This window comes from Kryptolebias marmoratus, linkage group LG19 (genome assembly GCF_001649575.2).
Source record: "Kryptolebias marmoratus isolate JLee-2015 linkage group LG19, ASM164957v2, whole genome shotgun sequence".
Lineage (NCBI taxonomy): Eukaryota > Metazoa > Chordata > Actinopteri > Cyprinodontiformes > Rivulidae > Kryptolebias > Kryptolebias marmoratus.
Genome location: NC_051448.1, coordinates 3,738,278 through 3,756,149, shown reverse-complemented (window position 1 = coordinate 3,756,149; position 17,872 = coordinate 3,738,278). Strand labels below are relative to the sequence as shown.

General features: G+C 40.7%; 1 protein-coding gene and 1 long non-coding RNA gene across 2 annotated transcripts in view; one reads left to right on the top strand and one right to left on the bottom strand.

The window, feature by feature from the left end:
- The window catches only part of LOC119617984, a 21,730-nt gene extending 8,102 nt beyond the window's left edge, over positions 1 to 13,628 (bottom strand). Inside the window, exon 1 of the long non-coding RNA XR_005234509.1 lies at positions 13,515 to 13,628. This is a non-coding gene — a long non-coding RNA (uncharacterized LOC119617984). The remainder of the gene's footprint in view (positions 1 to 13,514) is intronic.
- The window catches only part of LOC108244864 (exostosin-1), a 185,402-nt gene extending 168,058 nt beyond the window's left edge, over positions 1 to 17,344 (top strand). Inside the window, exons 9-13 of the mRNA XM_037981537.1 lie at positions 652 to 747; positions 5,701 to 5,790; positions 10,985 to 11,145; positions 12,734 to 12,905; positions 15,867 to 17,344. Coding sequence (XP_037837465.1) covers positions 652 to 747; positions 5,701 to 5,790; positions 10,985 to 11,145; positions 12,734 to 12,905; positions 15,867 to 16,052 — 705 coding nt within the window. The 3' untranslated portion in view covers positions 16,053 to 17,344. The remainder of the gene's footprint in view (positions 1 to 651; positions 748 to 5,700; positions 5,791 to 10,984; positions 11,146 to 12,733; positions 12,906 to 15,866) is intronic.
- Positions 17,345 to 17,872: the final 528 nt, after the last annotated feature.

Sequence of the window (17,872 nt, the reverse complement as noted above, 5' to 3'; positions counted from 1 at the left end):
TTTGCTGAAATCTTTGTGGGCAAATGTGAAGCATTAGCGCACATTTTGGCTTCGGTCGCTGCTCCTGCACGCTCCCGGCATTCTGATGTTAACAGGAAGTGACATCACGTGTCTTCTTCCTGAGTTATTTGGACTTATTTTGTATTCCACACTACACAAACCCACAAAGAAGAGACAAGACTGCAGAAACGGTGGCGAATCACTTTAGAAACAATAAATATTGGGTTAAAGTTGCGGTGTTTTGGGCAAAGTTGAAAAAATTGCGATTTTGCGGGGTTTGCTTGATTTTGCATTAATAGTTGCGATCGCAACATTGTAAAATCCTGGAGGGTCTGAGATTTAGGGGAAATAGAGATAACAATAAAAATACCACTAATTAAAAAGTCCAATTTGTGATTTCAGGAGGAGGATACAAAATCTTGCCTAAAAGAGTTTAAAAAACAGTTTTTAGTGTCTTCATGCATCCTTACTGTGAGTTTTATGTAATGAGCATTTATAAGATACTTTATTTATTTGTTTATACTGAATGTAAAGCCGTTGAAGATCAGTTTAACAGATAATCGGCTCTCCAGAGAGGCATCAACTGTTAGACGTGGCTGTAATATTTAAAAGGGAAGCCCAATAACCACCTCTCTGTTTTTCCTCGTCTAGATCGTGGTTTTATGGAACTGCGACAAGCCTTTACCTCCTAGAAACAAGTGGCCCTCCACCAGCGTGCCTCTCTCTGTCGTCGAAGGACAGACCAAGGTAACGGACCCGAAGCTGAGCGCCTAAACATTTAAATGCATTTTAAAAAAGGTGCAACGAGAAACTGAACATCAACATTAAAGCCTCAGAGCTGCAGGATATCTGAAGCTCCAGGGATGTGATAATTATAAAATATATGTTATAACTTCATTGATAAAAGTTCAGCTGTTCTATTCACTGTTTTAGTGATTATGTCCTCAAAATCTGCATTAATTCAACAGTAAAGGTTTGCTTTAGTTTGTAGCTCAGATCCTCCCTCCTGGATGGGTTTAATGTTTACAGAAACTGTTTTAGGAACCGCAAAAACGCTCCAGAGTGAAAAGTCTTGCAACACTAGGGTTGGTTTTTAGTGTAGACGGTCAGAATGTGGATTTCTGAAAACAAGATGACCTACGACCTTCTTGAGTTTACGTCTGGAAGCTTTCTGTGGCGGCATTACAGCGCCACATACAGGCCCGGCGTGGTTTCTGCAGCGTATCGGGTCGTTTCCAGTGTGGATGAAAAGTAAATTTTAAGAATCTCAGTTTGACACTGACCTCCGTCACCATGTAAAGCTCCCTGAAGAGGAGGACAGGAGGGATGTTCTGCAACTGTCCTGTCGTTTCATTCGAACACAAAGTTAGTTCAGGTTCCTCTCAGTTTTGTTTGAGTGATTAAAGCCGAAGCAGGACTGAATCTGAGGAGGTTGTTGTCGTTGAAGAAGACGTGCGCTCTATGAGCTCGCAGCTGTTACATGGTATTCTGTGCTTTCAATTGAACTCATCTTCTCATTAGTTTCAACAACTGGGCCTCTTAAACACACCCTGACAGACTCGCTAACCGAGCCTCCCACACAACCTCTAGCTGCGTCTGTAATCGTCTCTGTCTGAACCTCATGCTTTGTCGTCTAATTGTTTCTGTTTGTTTTCATGTAAATGTCTCCCCCTTGAAATACTGGAGCAGTGTTTCCACTGGCGACAGTAAAAAGCCTCTTGCAGTGTGTGTGGTCCTATAATTAGTCGTGCTGTATATTGTCATGCTGCCAGGACAGATGCTCCTGAGTGTGTTTGCTTCGATTGCTGTTTGCTCCCTCTGTAATAACAACAAACATGCACACACACAAAGTGTCATTTGTCTCAACAGGGAGCAGCAGCAGAGTAATTTGTTGTTGGTTATGACTGTTTCTGCTCTATAACGCTGAGTGTTTTACTCCATCACCAAGCCTTTACTTCTCCTCTGCTGTCGGCCTCCAGCTCGGTATGAAGCCACCATATTTTACTGAAAAATAAGGCTCCAGATTGCAATCAAACTACAGACCCTGACTAAATTTCACAACCAGCAGCATCATCGCGACATGAAAGCAGGGTCTGCTATTTTATTTTTTTTACATTATAATATCAAGAGAAACACCAGGAGTGAACAAGAACCGGTGTCTGAATGAATTTCCATTCAGTGGTGAGAAACGTTTCAAACGTAAACATAGCTGTCAGCGGCGGATGGTACAAGCATAGTCTTTAATCATTTTAGAAGTAGTCTTGTTGGAAAAGGAGGGCATTAAACTCAGCCACATATGAAATAAAAACTGATGTTTATTCTGTCGTCTGAACGGTGTTCGTGCTCCGGGTTCCACTGGAACAGAGACAAACATATTTGTTGCAGTTTCTGTGTGTATTTCTACATAAACAGACTGTTTAGATCTATTTTATATTATCCTGATGATTAGTTTTAGTCATGAACCAGTGGACAGATGGGAATGAAACTCTCAGTAATCTGGATTTAAATCTTTAACGGCGAACTCGTTTTACAGATATTGAGCTAAGCTTGGGTGTGGTAGTAGCTGAGAGTCATCCCCAGCTTGTCCTTTGAGTCCTAATTGATGAGACAATGTCTGAACCTTTGGAGTCTACCCAATTCAAGATGGTCGCCACAGTAAACCCATGAACTGTATGAACAGTGAGCTAAAGTTTGATGTGGTAGTAGCTGAGCGTCATCCATGTGCAGCATTGTGCCGCATCATTAACATCGTTATCTTCAAGGTCTGAGCCGAACATCTACAGCTCCATTTCTCATCCAAACTCCATCTCAGCTTGAAACTGAAGGGTGGCGGGCGACATGCATTCCCTCACGACCTTACCTGCCGCCTCGCTGGAACATCGTGTCCTTTCCTTTGACTTTTTATCACCATCAGAGCCATCAGACCTTTGGAATCCTAACATTTAAACTCAGCTGTTTCTACATTAGTTACAGGGATCTGTTTCTGTGAGAACTAATATTTATTAATCTGAGATCATCTTAGAAGAGCAGATGGAGTTATTTAGATGCCTTGCAGGATAAATGAGGTATTGTATGAGAGAAGCTGCGATCACTGAGGGGTGTCCCCGGGGACAGAACTGTCTGTGACTCAAAGGACTCTGGTGTAATCCAGCTCAGAAACGGTTAATGTTTGGTGTCTTAACAAAGAGCTCAGAGTGTCTGACGCAGACGACTCTCAGCTACCACCCCACCAAATAACTGAGCACCCATCTGGACTCAGACTGACTCCAAAACTTAAAGAGTAGATCTACATCCAATCTGTTTTTTCTAAAAGTTTTAATAAAACTGGTTCATGACACAACAGACAGACTGTCCTTTCATTGTGGTGGCTGATAAAAATTAATATCTAGATTATATTAAAAAAAAAAAAGTGGAAGCTCACAGCTTAGGACGTGTGTGCAGAAATCTGACGGATCTTTGGATTTCATCTCTACAGTAATCTACATTTATCTTTAGTATGAAAGCAGAGCGCGTATCTCCAAGGACTGTCCTGAAAGCTGCAGAACCTTTTGGTGAAAATAAAAAGGAAATGAATGAAAAGAGGGCGATAAAGATAACGGTCAAAGTGCCGGACTGCCAGAAGACTCAAACAGATCTTATCTCCGTCCAGAGGCAAAGAGCTCTGACACCAGCCGGAGGAAGAGGAGGAGGAGGAGGAGGAGGAGATTCAGCTTCAGACAGACGTTATGTTGCATTCAGCTGCTCTGCTCCGAACACTTTACTAAATGAACTAATCACCTCCCAGCTGATTAAGCATCGCACCCCTAAAACTCAACACTTATTATTCCAACCTCAAATTAATTAGAGGAATTTCGCTGATCGGTCTTTAAATTCCCGTTTAATTTCCTGATCAGTTTAAACTCTGCATCCATCGGCTCGTTAAGCTGAGATAGATAAAGACGTGTAAGCCTTCCAGATAATTCAGGTTTTGCTGAATAAGCCTCCTAATTCTTCTCTCAGGATGTGAATTAAATCAGTTTTTTGTCAAGTTTTGGATTTATGTCAAATATCACGACAGTAGCTAACATGGTTCGTTTCACTGACTTTAAACCATGTTTACAGTTTTAATGCTGCAGCAGCAGCGGCTAACGGACTCGTTAGGTGTCGTTTTAATCCTCCACAAAGATGATCTGATTGTTATAAGAAAAACCTGATCAAAGGAAGAACCCTTTAAGCTTTGCTGCAAACCTCCAACACCTTTTAAAGAACATTAATGATCAGTTTTATAATCATCCTAGAATAATCTGGAGACTCTATGGTGATGAATTAGGTCCAGTTAAAGGTAGAAGGAGATGATTGTGTGTTCTCCTGCGTTTGTTACCTAAATATCTCAGGAACCAGAGAACAAACTTTAATCAAACCTGCAGAAAAATTTGATTCAAGATGGCCACCACAACTGATCCAGATTAGCCAACACAAAAATGGTCATACCTCAGTCGATGTTATGGATGTTGAGTATTAAAAGAGCTTGATCAAAATGGCTACAACTCTTTCTGATTTTAATCTCTTTAAACTCTGACATGAAAGGCATTCCTTAAAGAAACTAAGACTTGATTGGTTAAGATGTTTTTGTCTTTTAAGCCCAGTTTACATGTGAACGATCTCCTGTTGTGGACTGTAAAAACGTGACACGTTCACTCGGGAACGCTGTTTCAGCGAGACGGCAGGAGACGTTGAGCCTGCTGTAGTGTCCATGGCGGGTCACTAGCTGGCGCTGTGATTTTTATGTTTCAACACTCAGACGCTTCAGTTTCGGCCCAGAGAACAGCCAACAGCTGCTCCTCGTTACCTTAAATTATAAATCTAGGAAAATGTCGACTTTTGACTGACAGCAACCGTAGCGCACCGTGTGTGAGCACCTCTGCTTTCAGGTAAATTGTTTTATAGTAAAACGATGCTGGGAGTTTAAAAACATCCCCTCTGGGACGTGGATTTAAAAAGTTTCGTGTCAGAGAATCTGATCTGGTGTTGTGTGGAAAAATAACATGTAGACTTTAATGTTAGGTATGTGTTTAATAAAAGTTTTTTCTACATGTACAAAATAATAAGTTACTATTATTTAATTTAAAATAATATTTAGCATGGATGACCAGTTAATGACGCAGCTGTAAATCAGGATGTTTAAAGTCATTCACTCTGACATCATATAAAAATAATTTAAAATCATCTCCGCAGTAAACAGTGTAGGTGAGTCAAACCGTTTTTAAAAAGTGGAATATTTGAAGTTTCAGCAGAACTTTCCCCCACAAACATCCGTGTTCTGAGCCTCCATTTGTTCTGAAAACAAACAGTTGAATAATTCACACTTTAATTACAAGTCAATAAGCTGAGCAGCAGCCATCTTTAGGCTAATGGATCAGGCTCTGCTACATTTTCTGTTAGGCACTGAATTGATAAAGAGTCACACAAAACCCATTAAGGGAGCTCATTGATCGACAGACGCACAGTTGGAGGTGAAACAAACACATTTGTTTATTTAGGTTTTTTTTATGCCTCTCCAGTAATTATATTTATTTAAAACCGATGTAAACAAGATTTCTTTGACCTTTTAAAAGCGCGCTGCCTCGGTACAGTTTAATTAATTCATATTTTTTAAAGTTCTTCATGCTGGCAGTACGGTGATTCGTTAACTCTGTTCATGGAAACGTTGTGTCTCTGCAGACCATGAGCAGTCGGTTCTTCCCCCACGACATCGTCGTCACCGACGCCGTTCTCAGCCTGGACGAAGACTCTGTTCTCTCAACCAATGAGGTGAGTTACTGATTGGAAGCAGGAGAACCTGGACACGTTCAGGTGTTCAGTCCACAGAACTTTGTCTGAATTTAAATCTGTTGAGCTGAGGTTTAAAATGCTTGTCGCCCGCCGCCTTTCATGCCAGAGTTTTAGACTACGATCATCTTAAGATGAGAAATTATGGAGTTATAGCTGCTTTGGTCAAACTTTGTAAATGATGTTATGTGTGAGTGACTCTCAGCTACTATCACAGCAGATTTCAGCACAATATCTGTAAAATAAACCGAGCTGGAGGCGTTGAGTTGACCCTAAAGGTTAACCAGTTACAGATGTACAGTCCTGCTCACCATTATTGGCACCCATGAAGTTTAAGTACATATAATGGAATATTTACTGAAGGAAATTCATCAAGTGAAACAACATTTTATTGCTGATAGCTTGTGCTTGATGCAAAACAGCAAATGATCAAAAACATTTAAAAAGATAAACATTATGAGGAAAACAAAGAAAAACATAATTTTACCATGCCAATGGTATTGGCACCCTTTGCTGCAAATCAATATAAAAACCCAATTTGGCTCACCTGTTGCAAATCACATAAAGATCACTTGTGATGGACTGCCTCCACACATGTGACATGAATTAACCAATGAATGATCATGAAGATATTCACTCAGCTATGCAAATCATGAAGGGGTGCCAATAATGGTGAGCAGGACTGTAAATCCATTTTGCTAACAGAGAAGCAGGGTTGATGCCAAAGTTTGGAGTGTGTAGTCAATGACTGTTTGAACCCTGCTAAATTTTAGCTTGGTTTAGTCATCTTTTATGTCATCATTTTTGCGGCCATCTTGAACTGGGTAAGTTAGTAAATCGTCCGATGGTTACTTCCTGCGAGTTTCCTTAAAATCCATCCTTCAAACCTCTTCCTGAACAAACTGCAACCAAACCCAATCAGTGTTTTTGTAACAAAAGAATACAAACTCGTCAATATCTTCATAAAACCTGATGAGGCGGGTTTAACGTCGCAGTGAAACGTTTCCTCGTCAGCTCCTGTCTGCACAGGTTCCTGTCAGCCGGTGATATCTTAACTCAGTATTGATCCGCGCTGAAATGAGGCAGTCAGTTCACGCGAAGTCATGAATACTATTCATTATAAATGAATTGCCTCACTGCCAAACAGTGCAGTGACCACTCAGAGGTGAAAATGTGCTTCGCTTTTAAAGGACAAGTCCAAACATATCAGATAAAATCAAAGTAAGCGGGGTGAGGGGAGTCAGACAAAAATAAGGCGAGGCGGCTCGATCTGGTCGTGCAAACAGCAATTACTGAGTGGCGTTACGATTGATGATTGTATTCTTTTAATTTAACTCACTGTGGGAGGAAACCAGAGGACGAATAAGATGACGATGGAGGGAAAGTTAATGAAGCGGAAGAAAAAGCATCAAATGACACAGAGCAAGGAAAAAGATTTTTTTTTTTTAAAAAGGAGCAATTAAAAAGGACAAAATCAAGTGAAATCAAGAGTGGAGCAAGAAACTCGCAGAGCAGCTTGAATAGGATTTAATGAAAAACAAAGTGCTTTCATGGAGTCAGGAGTTTTCCTAGAGCCATTACCTCAGCGTCTGTATCATTACTCTGTCAAAACACTGAGCTCCTCTTTGATTAAAGCCTCACTTCTGACTTAAAAGCAAAGATGAGACACACCCCAGTGGTTTGTTACGCTCACATTCCTCTGAGGACAAATTAAAAACCAGTGAAATGTCTACAGCACTGTCAAGAGAGGAAATTATCTTTGTAGTCCCCTTTTTTTTTAAATCAATTTATCTTTTTAAAACCAAGACTTGGGCGTCAGCAGACTGCAGTGGCTCGCTAAAACCAGTAAGGTGGAAATGAAAACATTTTGTTTAAAAAGCTTTCATACAGATTTTTATTGGACTACAAACTAAATTTCAATAACCCAGTGATTGTCAACAGGTGGCCCCCTGGCCCATAGACAAAAATGTAGGTTGTTATAATCGACTGCAGCAGCTCTGTAATGAGCGGAGAAGCAGCTGTTTGTTTAAAATAATTGTGGCTTGTCGGGATTTCCTCTTAAATTAAATTTATTTTGCAAATATCTGCAGCGGTATTATCAGGAGGAGCTCAGTCCTGTTTCTTCGTGTTAAAGATTTAATCTAAAACGGCTTCTGGGACTCTCTGTGAGGTCCAAAAACTCTCAGATGCTTCAGTGATCAGAGCGAGTCCATCTTCAGACCCCCAAAGGAGTTCTTATAACAATACAGTTCATTTCAGGAGAAGAAAAATACAAAATCTGAAGGAGAAATCTTATAAAGGAGGTAGAGATGGTCCTTAATGTGGTTATCTGCTAATATCTATATTTAATTCACTTTTATTAGGACTTATTTTTATTTAACATCACTTCAGTGAGCAACAATCACCATTTTTATTATTAAACTGTTTCAGTTTGATTGTTCTATTAAGAGACATTCATGTGGATATATGTTGCAATGTTAGGATTAACCTTCAGTAAATAAAAGGTGTATCTGAGCATTTCTTAAAGGGATGAATCTCAGCTACTACCACACATCATTTTAGCTCAAAACTAAGTTCTTCTCCCAGTTTTCTCACAGTGAAAGCGCCGCAGTGGATCTGTTACGACGTAACTTCTATAAAAGAAAACGTTTAAAAAGGCTGAACACTAAAGGAGAGTTGGGGACTAAAACGTATCGTAGCTCTTTATCTCGAGCGTTGGACACGTTAAACCCAAATGTCAGGAGAGATTTGAAACAGATCTATTGCAGGATTGACCCTCTGATCCTCGAATCAATCGTGGCCTTGTAGGATCCGTTAGTATGTATGACACACGGGCACAAAGTTGTATTTCTGTCACTTCACGGGTCACCTCATTAACTTCTGTTTATATCATGGAGATTTGTCCATCTTCACCTGTGAATTAAATCGTTTCGCTCGGAAAGACAACAAAAAAGAAACCCTAAATGGGGTCGATTATGGGTGCAGAGATTTCATGTTGTGCTGCAGACGCCTCCTAATCTCTGAAGGAAACATTATATTTTGGCGGGCTGTTATAAATCCTTTCAGCGCAGCTGCGGAGACATCTGACGCGTACAGATCCAACCGCACACGCCGCCAACATGTCAATTGATCAGGGTCTGCACAGAGAATGGCAGCTGCAACCTTTCTCTGGGCTCAGCACCGCTGCTTTACAGTAATTGCTCACACGATTCATGACAGAAGCCGCAAGGTATCACTAAAGAACATCCACTTTCAGTTCTCTCCTCCCCAACTCCGTCTCTCCGCCTTTACTATTCTGGTAATTAATTTTCTGTCCCGGTTCCTGAGGTGGTGTGTGTGTGTAGCCAAGTATTTCATTATGTGCTGATCCCCTTATTCTCTGGTGTGTCTCAGTGGTGTTTTTGAATTCAAAAGAGGGTCTCTGTCAGGTGGATCAGGCTCCTTCAAGGACACCAGGTGCTCCAGACAAGGAGACTTCTTATTTATATAGTATGCAGCCTGAAGCCGCTCCAAAGGTGCAAAACACCTGGAAAAGATGGAACAAATTCACTAATTTATACACAAACTTAATAACACTTCAGTTCTTCAACTCTCCTATGATTTTGTGACAAAATGGAAGCAAGTTTTTATTGATAAACATGAATCGATGTTTACCAGACAATTTATTTTAGGATTATTTTTAATGTTTTAATAGCTAGGGATGAGCATTCGAGCAAAAATATAACTTAAATTTGTTGTTAAAAACTAGCTTACTCTTTGAATAATCTTCTGTGTAATTACCCCCTCCACTGCTAATAATAGGAAGGGCGTTGTGTGGATATGAAAAGGTTTTTTTATCATTTCAGCCTTGCGTTCACATGGAAGCAGCGTTTTGGAAGCCCATAAATGGTACCTTTTTAACTTAAGCAAAACCACCATGTAATAATCTACATCCAAAAAGTTTTTCTTATCAGTTTATTAAAGTGTTAACGATATTAAAGCAAACATTGCAATGAAAAAAAACAATCAGTTTTAAAATATTGGCACTTAATTCCCTGAGTCATGTCTGCAGGTTTTTGAACCTCGGCTCATTAGAAGTTCAGGTTTTGCTCTTGTATTCGCCGCCAGCGCCATTTTTTTCTGCTTGTGTTCACAGTTTCAGGCGTCTGCTTATTGTCGTGTTTTCGTGGCAGCGTTAGAGCGCCACCTACAGGGCGTGGGTCGTTTCCTGCGTCGTGTTTATGAGGAAAAAGACGGCTCAGTGCGAGGACAACAAACGGTTTCTTTCACTGAGCTGAACAGCTTAACATGTAAAAATAAATCAATTCTGAGATAAACTTTAATTATTGTTTGGTACCAAAATATCTCTTGAACCACTGAACCGTTTTAGTGAAACTTGCAGAAGTAATCATTGGATGTCCGTCTACAACTGAACAACTTTTGGAGTTCAAGATGGCTGCCACAGTCACACATGTTGAGTATAATTTGATGTGGTAGTAGCTGAGAGTCCAGGTTTGACCAAAACATCTCCAACTTAATTTAAAACTCCGGCATGAAAGGCAGCGGGCGACAAGCATTTCTTCAAGTTCTCATGTTTATCTTAACCTGGGCTGATTTTAGTGTTCAGTTATTTATTTAACCGGTTTATTGGATCAGTGACCGGGGGCATAGTTTCCACTTTTCTGATCCTTTCCAAAAGAAGCTAAAAGGCTTGTTGGACTGAGCTAGTTTTAGCGTTTTGCTAACAGGAGCTGCTTATTAAAGCAACAGTTGAACTAACCACTGCAAAGATTTTGGGTTTTTAAATCGAGCTGTATGGTTGAAGAGTTACAGCTGAACAGCTTTAAGTTGTTGTGTTTTCCCTCTGCTAAAAACACTAAAAGCAGGAGAGGTGAAAATCTGTGCTGGCCCCATAATTCGACTGCATCGGCATGCATACATTTGAAAGATTTCTGCACATCTAAAAAGGCAGCCCGAAAAGGTCAGGAGCACAAGATTTAGTGACATCTAGAGGCAACGATACAAGCTGAGAGCCAAATAAATCCATTAAGTTATTGACTAATGTTAACACATTACACTGCATTTCTGCCAGCAGCTTGCCCGAAATGTTACACAGAACAAGTCTGAAGTGCTGCAACTAAAGGCAGCTGCTGGGTTTTCCATTTTTAACCTCCATTTCTACTCCGTCCTTCTGCAGGTGGATTTTGCTTTCATTGTATGGCAAAGTTTTCCGGAGCGAATCGTCGGTTATCCAGCGAGGAGCCACTACTGGGATAGTTCCAGGTCCCGCTGGGGCTACACCTCCAAGTGGACTAATGACTACTCCATGGTCCTTGCAGGAGCAGCTTTTTACCACAGGTACAAAAACCATGAAGGACTTCCAGCTGACCAGCACCTCTTTCCAATCATCATGCTTTCCTTCACACAACAAAAAAAATCCACTGCTTTAGAACAGGAAGTTTTCTATTAACGTCTCATTAACAATACAAAAATAATTCACATGTAAATGTTTGTTTTTTATCTTTATTGAAGAATACAATTAGAGTTTGGCTCATTCCCTCGATGGAAGGACTGAAAAGAACCAGGAAGTTAATCTGATCAGTCCTGAAAAGATGTTTTTACTGAGGTAACAGTACAGAAAGTACAGGGTCGGCCATTTCTATGGATACACCTTCATAAAATGGGAACGGTTGGTGATATTAACTTCCTGTTTGTGGCACATTAGTATATGGGAGGGGGAAACTTTTCAACATGGGTGGTGACCATGGCGGCCATTTAGAAGTCGGCCATTTTGAATCCAACTTTTGTTTGTTCAATGGGAAGAGGGTCATGTGGCACATCAAACTTATTGGAAATTTGACAAGAAAAAGAAGGTGTGCTTGGTTTTAACCTAACTTTATTCTTTCATGAGTTAGTTACAAGTTTCTCGCCAGTTGAACGGCCCCCAAGGTCTCCTGATCTGACCCCTTAGACTTTAATCTTTGGGGTCATCTGAAGGCGATTGTCTCTGCTGTGAAGATACGAGATGTGCAGCACCTGAAACTACGGATACTGGAAGCCTGTGCTCGCATTTCTCCTGTTGTGTTGCTGTCAGTGGGAGAAGAAGGTTGCATTGACAATCCAACACAACAGGCAGCACTTTGAACACATTTTATAAGCGGTGAGAAACTTGTAAATAACTCATGAATAAAGTTACGTTAAAACCAAGCACACAGTTGTTTTTCTTGTAAAATTTCCAATAAGTCTAATGTGTCACATGACCGTCTTCCTATTGAAACAACAAAAGTTGGATTCAAAATGGCTGCCATGGTCACCACCCACCACAAACAGGAAGTTAATATCACAAACCATTCCCATTGTAAAAAAGGTGTATCCATATAAATGGCCCACCTTGTACATTTTCTTTAGGGTTCTGTAAATACAGAGTAACATTCTTTACATCTCGCATTAAATGTGATTTTACTTTTTTTTTTTTTTTTTTTTGCCAGGCTAATAGAGAAGGAAATGAGACAACTTAGGCTTTCTTCACTACTTGATTATCAAATACAAAGCTGGAACTGAAAAATAAGGTTAAAAGAACCTCAGAGTGTGGATCAGAGCGTTAAATTGAACCGAGGAGAGAAGTTTCTCTCCAAAGGGATTTTAAACATCTTGTCATGCAGATAAACGGCTTTCTCTTCGTCCTTTTGTTCGGATGCTGAATGCACCTCTTTAGTCCTTTTGTTATTTGGACTCAGCTGCAGAAAACATGAGTTAGAAGTATGTGTGTGTGAGATGGGGGGACGGCAGACCTTGGCGGGGAGGTAAAAGACCTGACAGTGATCTAGTGCTCCCATGCTGCTGAGAGTGCAGCACAACCACCACGCAGAATATAAAAGAACAGAACGGAAGCTGTTCAAAGGAGATAAATACACACAGAAGCTCATCTACCTTTCCCCTCCGTCAGATACTACCACTACCTGTTCACGCACTACGTCCCCGCCAGCCTGCTGACCATGGTGGACCGCATGGCCAACTGCGAGGACATCCTGATGAACTTCCTGGTTTCAGCCGTCACCAAACAGGCGCCAATCAAAGTCACGCAGAAGAAGCAGTACAAAGAAACCATGATGACGCAGGTATCTGTACATAATATCCATTAGCTTTAACTTCTGGAAGCTCAGAAATTCAATCAGAGCTTAAAGGGATATTCTGGCCATTATGAAGAGTTATTATATGACTAGTAGAAAGCTTTTTGAATGATTTCTGCATCTCAAAACAGCTTCAATCTTAGTTTCTTTACAGTTATTTACATAAACTTGTGGTTTTGCAGAGCCAACGTTCTATGGAAGTGGTCAGTACAGTAAGAATGGACCGCCGCCATTCAATAGGACTGAAGAACATATCTAAAATTTAACTATACACCAGTTTCAGCATGCACATTATTGCAAAAAAATAATAATTTGACAAACTAAAGACCCCAGACTGTTGTAACAGCAGAACATCTGAGTTTATCGCTTTCAAACCATTATGCAGCCGTACTATTTACATTTGGTAATAACTACAGAAGTGTAGGTAGTTTACTGTAAAGGTTGATAAAGAAGGATTTGAATGATCCACTTTGGTCTTGGCTGTGTTAGAACTAGCCATTAGCTCATCGCTCTTGTCGGTCTTGTTTTTCTACAGAAATTATTTAATTTAGCTTTCCTCCCTCAGTCTCCTCATTTTGTTGCAGCAGTTTTACTTACACTGCCACCTTTGGAGTCTTGAAACAGTCGATTCCCCTTTTGTGAAAGGCGATCTTCGCGTCTTAACCAGTGTTAAAAGTTTCAGGTTTACAGCTCTGACCTTCTCGGTGGGAGATCCCGGTCCACGTGGTCCACCTGATGTCGGGTTCTGATCGATGGCCTGACCACAGGCAGAACGATGACTCTGCAGAACGAACCCAGTGATTAATGTCTTAATTGTGAAGGCAGCACAGCAAACCGTGATTTACCCCCCGACTTCAGTCACTTCTCTTTTCCTGCCTCCCCCCTGATTTGTGGCTTTGCTTCAAGCAACAGCAGACAGAGAGGGTTGGAAGACTTGAACACAAAAACAACGACGGAGGGTTTTCTTATTTCTCTATTTAAAGTGAGGAAATGTTCCGTCAGAGTGCCGAACCACTTCTGTCACACTTTAATTATTCTACCTGACCCAGAGCAGCCTCTGCTGCTCCAGGATCAATCTCCACCTCCCGCATCTTCCCTTCCTGCTGCCCATCGACGATAAGGGGGCGATAGCATCAAGGAGCCATTTTAGGGTTGGACAAAAGTCTTCACTACTGTTTGTCAACCATCTTATTTTCTGCACAGAGTTCAGCAATGTTCAGCGTAAAATACAGCATTTCAAATAAAAGTAAATGCAAAAACCTAAAGGAAAAAAAATTAAGTTTAACCTATATTGGGTGCTTATGTGTATGTATACGCAAATAAGCACCCAATATAGGTTAAACTTAATTGTTTACTTTTAGGTTTTTGCATTTACTTTAATTTGAAATGCTGTATTTTACCCCTCTTTAAACTGTTTTTTTGGTAGTTTGTGCTGAACTCCATGCATCATAACCATGTCAGATTGTCAACTATCTTATTTTCTGCACAAACAGCAACAGTAGTGAAAGCTTTTGTCCAACCCTAAAATGGCTCCTTCATATATATATGTCACATATAAGTCTGTGAATCATCTTTACCTGTTGGATGTTAGTTTGTTCCCTCTTGTGATCCCTGTTAAGAGTACATTTTCCTTTACTTTCACTTTATTCTCAGCACCTGTTGTAAAAGGTATAGCCTGGTCATTTTTGGAGTAATGAAGAACGAGGAAAAAGTTCATCTAATACTCATGTTTATGGTTCGTCTAACCAACCATTAGCATGTCACCGTTTTTGCGTTATCTTTTGGACTGATTCAGCAGCAACAAATGGTGCCGTGCAAAAATGAAGATGTTTATTTTTGCCAACATAGTATTCTTTCACACCAGAATATTTGAGCAAGAGTTGGGGGTTTTGTTTTAAAAAAAGGACCAGTCTGGTGAGCTCTCAGACAGACCTTTGTGGTACTATTTAGACCCTCCAGGATTTTGCGATGTTGCGATCGCAACTTTAACCCAATATTTATGGTGGAATACAAAATAACCCCAAATAACTCTGGAAGAAGACACATGACGTCACTTCCTGTTAACATCAGAATGCCGGGAGCGTGCAGGAGCAGCGACTGAAGCCAAAATGTGCGCTAATGATTCACATTTGCCCACAAAGATTTCAGCAAAACACCGCAGTAAAGTTAGTTTGAAGTTGGATGTTGGATGGAGTTAGTGGCGTCTAGCTCACGGCTGACCCGAAACAGGAACGCTAATGTCGGCCAGCCGTCCCTAAATGAACCACCACGCATGAGAGAAGGGGCGGGCAGAGAACAGCTGGCCGACATTAGCGTTCCTGTTTCGGGTCAGCCGTGAGCTAGACGCCACTAACTTCACTGCGGTCGCAAACCAGTTTCCTCCCCAGCTGCAGGAGAGTGGGGGGGAAGCTGTTTTGCACGTCCTGCAGTGTAATCATGGAACATAAACGCATCGACAAAAACTTTGTGTCTGCAAAACGTGAGGAGAGCTGCAGACCAGGGACAATCCAGAAATGCTCATGAATGTCAGTTTAGAAGCTATCAAAGTTCTCAAATAAAGCACCTTCTGAGAATGTCAGTGTTTGTTGGTAATTATCTTACAAAACTAGGAAGGATTTTTAATTTAAAAGTTTTTTGCAACTTTTAGGAAAATGCCCCGCGAAATCCTGGAGGGACTGACTATTTGAGAGAACATTACTTCAAAAATGACCAGACTGTCCCTTTAAACCTATGTCTGGCACGAGTCTGTTAGTATTGTGACATGAGACTAAAAAGTTCAGTCTAAGTTAACATCAGACAGCTCCTCAATGTGTATGAAATCCAGGTTTAGTTTGTCCCTGTGACCAAGAACAGGAATCATACTGGAAATAAACTAAAAACAAAGAAGGTTTCTGCCATTAAACTCAGGTGGACGGCCCAAATCGACTCACCACTTTCTCCTCCTCCTAGGGCTCCAAGTCATCTCGTTGGGCCGACCCGGACCATTTCGCTCAGCGCCAGACCTGCATGAACGTCTTCAGTCGGTGGCTGGGATTCATGCCCCTGGTACACTCCCAGATGAGGCTGGACCCCGTCCTGTTCAGGGACCAGGTCTCAATCCTGAGGAAGAAGTACAGAGACATCGAGAGGCTTTGAACGCAGCTCACCGAGACCCGATGGGTACACGGGCGGTCCTGGAGTTCTTAAACCGAGAGGACAGTACAAAAATATATCTATGTGGAGGACATTACACTGATCACCCACAATATTAAAACCTTATGTTTGGAGTTTAGGCCATCACGTTCATATAAAAAACAAAAGAACCTTAGTAGGCAGGGGGTTCTGTTCGTACAGTCACCTAAATCAGAAATGTCACTGTTTAATGGAATATTCCAGCCATTTTAAAGTTCAGTGGAAAAGTTAATGTTACTGGTTGTAGAAAGCCTTTGAGTTGAGCTAATGACTTCAAATGCAATTTTAAAAACCTTTACGCTGCTGAAACAGTAATGTAAAGATTCAAATAACAGCGTTTGCATGAACTGGGTCCACAGTGTTAGTAACTTTTCAATAAAGCCTCACTTCAGAATGGTTGGATTATCCTCTTATTGGTGGTGTTTTTATGAAAATCTTTCTAACATGCCACACCACAATAAGAAATCAGTTTAAAAACAAGGCAGCTGGACTTATCTTCTGTTAGTTGAAGACTTCTCAATTCAAATAAAAAGTGCAGATTACAAGCTAAACATCTTTAACTAACAGCAAAGAAGTGCTCTGTATCATTTTAGCATCCACAGTTATGATAATCTCAACCATTGACCCACCAGGGGTCAGTAGCTTCAACAAGAAAGTCTTCATTCACTTCAGGCTGTGGTACAATCTATACTCTTAGAAGTATTTAAAGGTAATTGTCAAAAGATACTGCCTAATTTGGGATGTAATGAGTGGATAACTTAAAAATCTAAATTATGCTACTACTATTGTAGCTAAATCAAATGAGACATTATTGAGTCACCACCTTTTGCTAACGGCCCACAGCCCGACTCATTCCTGTACTTCCTGTCTGCAAAGGTCACTTAAAACTGTAAGAAACCAGAACCAGTGGTTTTAATGTTGTGGCTGATCATCGTACATGCACAAACAAACCTGACACGTTCCAGCCAGCCTTGATCACAACAGCTGTCCGGTTTAAAGCCAGTAAGCCAAGTTTGTTCAACTCGTAGGTTGTATTTATGAAGTCACACGTGTACAGAAAAGACTCAAAGTGGACAAAAAGGAACAAAACTGTAGATTTTTTTGGACCACATGACAGCTGCTACCCAAAAAACTCCTACAGAAGAAGACAACAAGCCTCTTGTACACTATTGTAGATTTTCAGCAGCAACTCTTGTCTGTATGAAGCAAATAAAAATAAAATAAAGAGATGTTATAAGGAGGAAAAATAAGCTTTACTTCCTGCTTCCTGTTGTATTTTTATACCAAAGAGAATGACCTGTTATGACTGTAAAGGTGCACAATAAGGCTGCAACTTAAATGATGTGATATTTTGCTAACAGGACTGACACAGACAGTTCATGCCAAAATTTTAGGCAAAGTTGTCGTGCAGCGAGAGGTCCTCAGACTGTTGGGGACCATGCTCAGCTACAACCACGCCAAATTTGAGCTCAATATCTGTCGGAGCTGCAGCCATCTTGAATTGAGTACTTTCTGAGAGTTTCATTAAAATCTGCCGACTCGTTCGTGAGATATTTTGCTAACGTGAGAGACAAACATAAGTAAATATTACCTAATCGGAGCAGAAGTGTTTATCAGACTGAAATCATTTGACTAAAAATAAATGTCACGTTTTAATTCCTGGGCGTTTTAAACAAGCTGGTGTTTTCTGTTTGATGGAAGGAAGCTAATAAACCCGAACAAATCGAGCACAAACTGCTGCATATTCATCCTTTTTGTCTCCATCTGAGTCAGTGAAGCAAAGA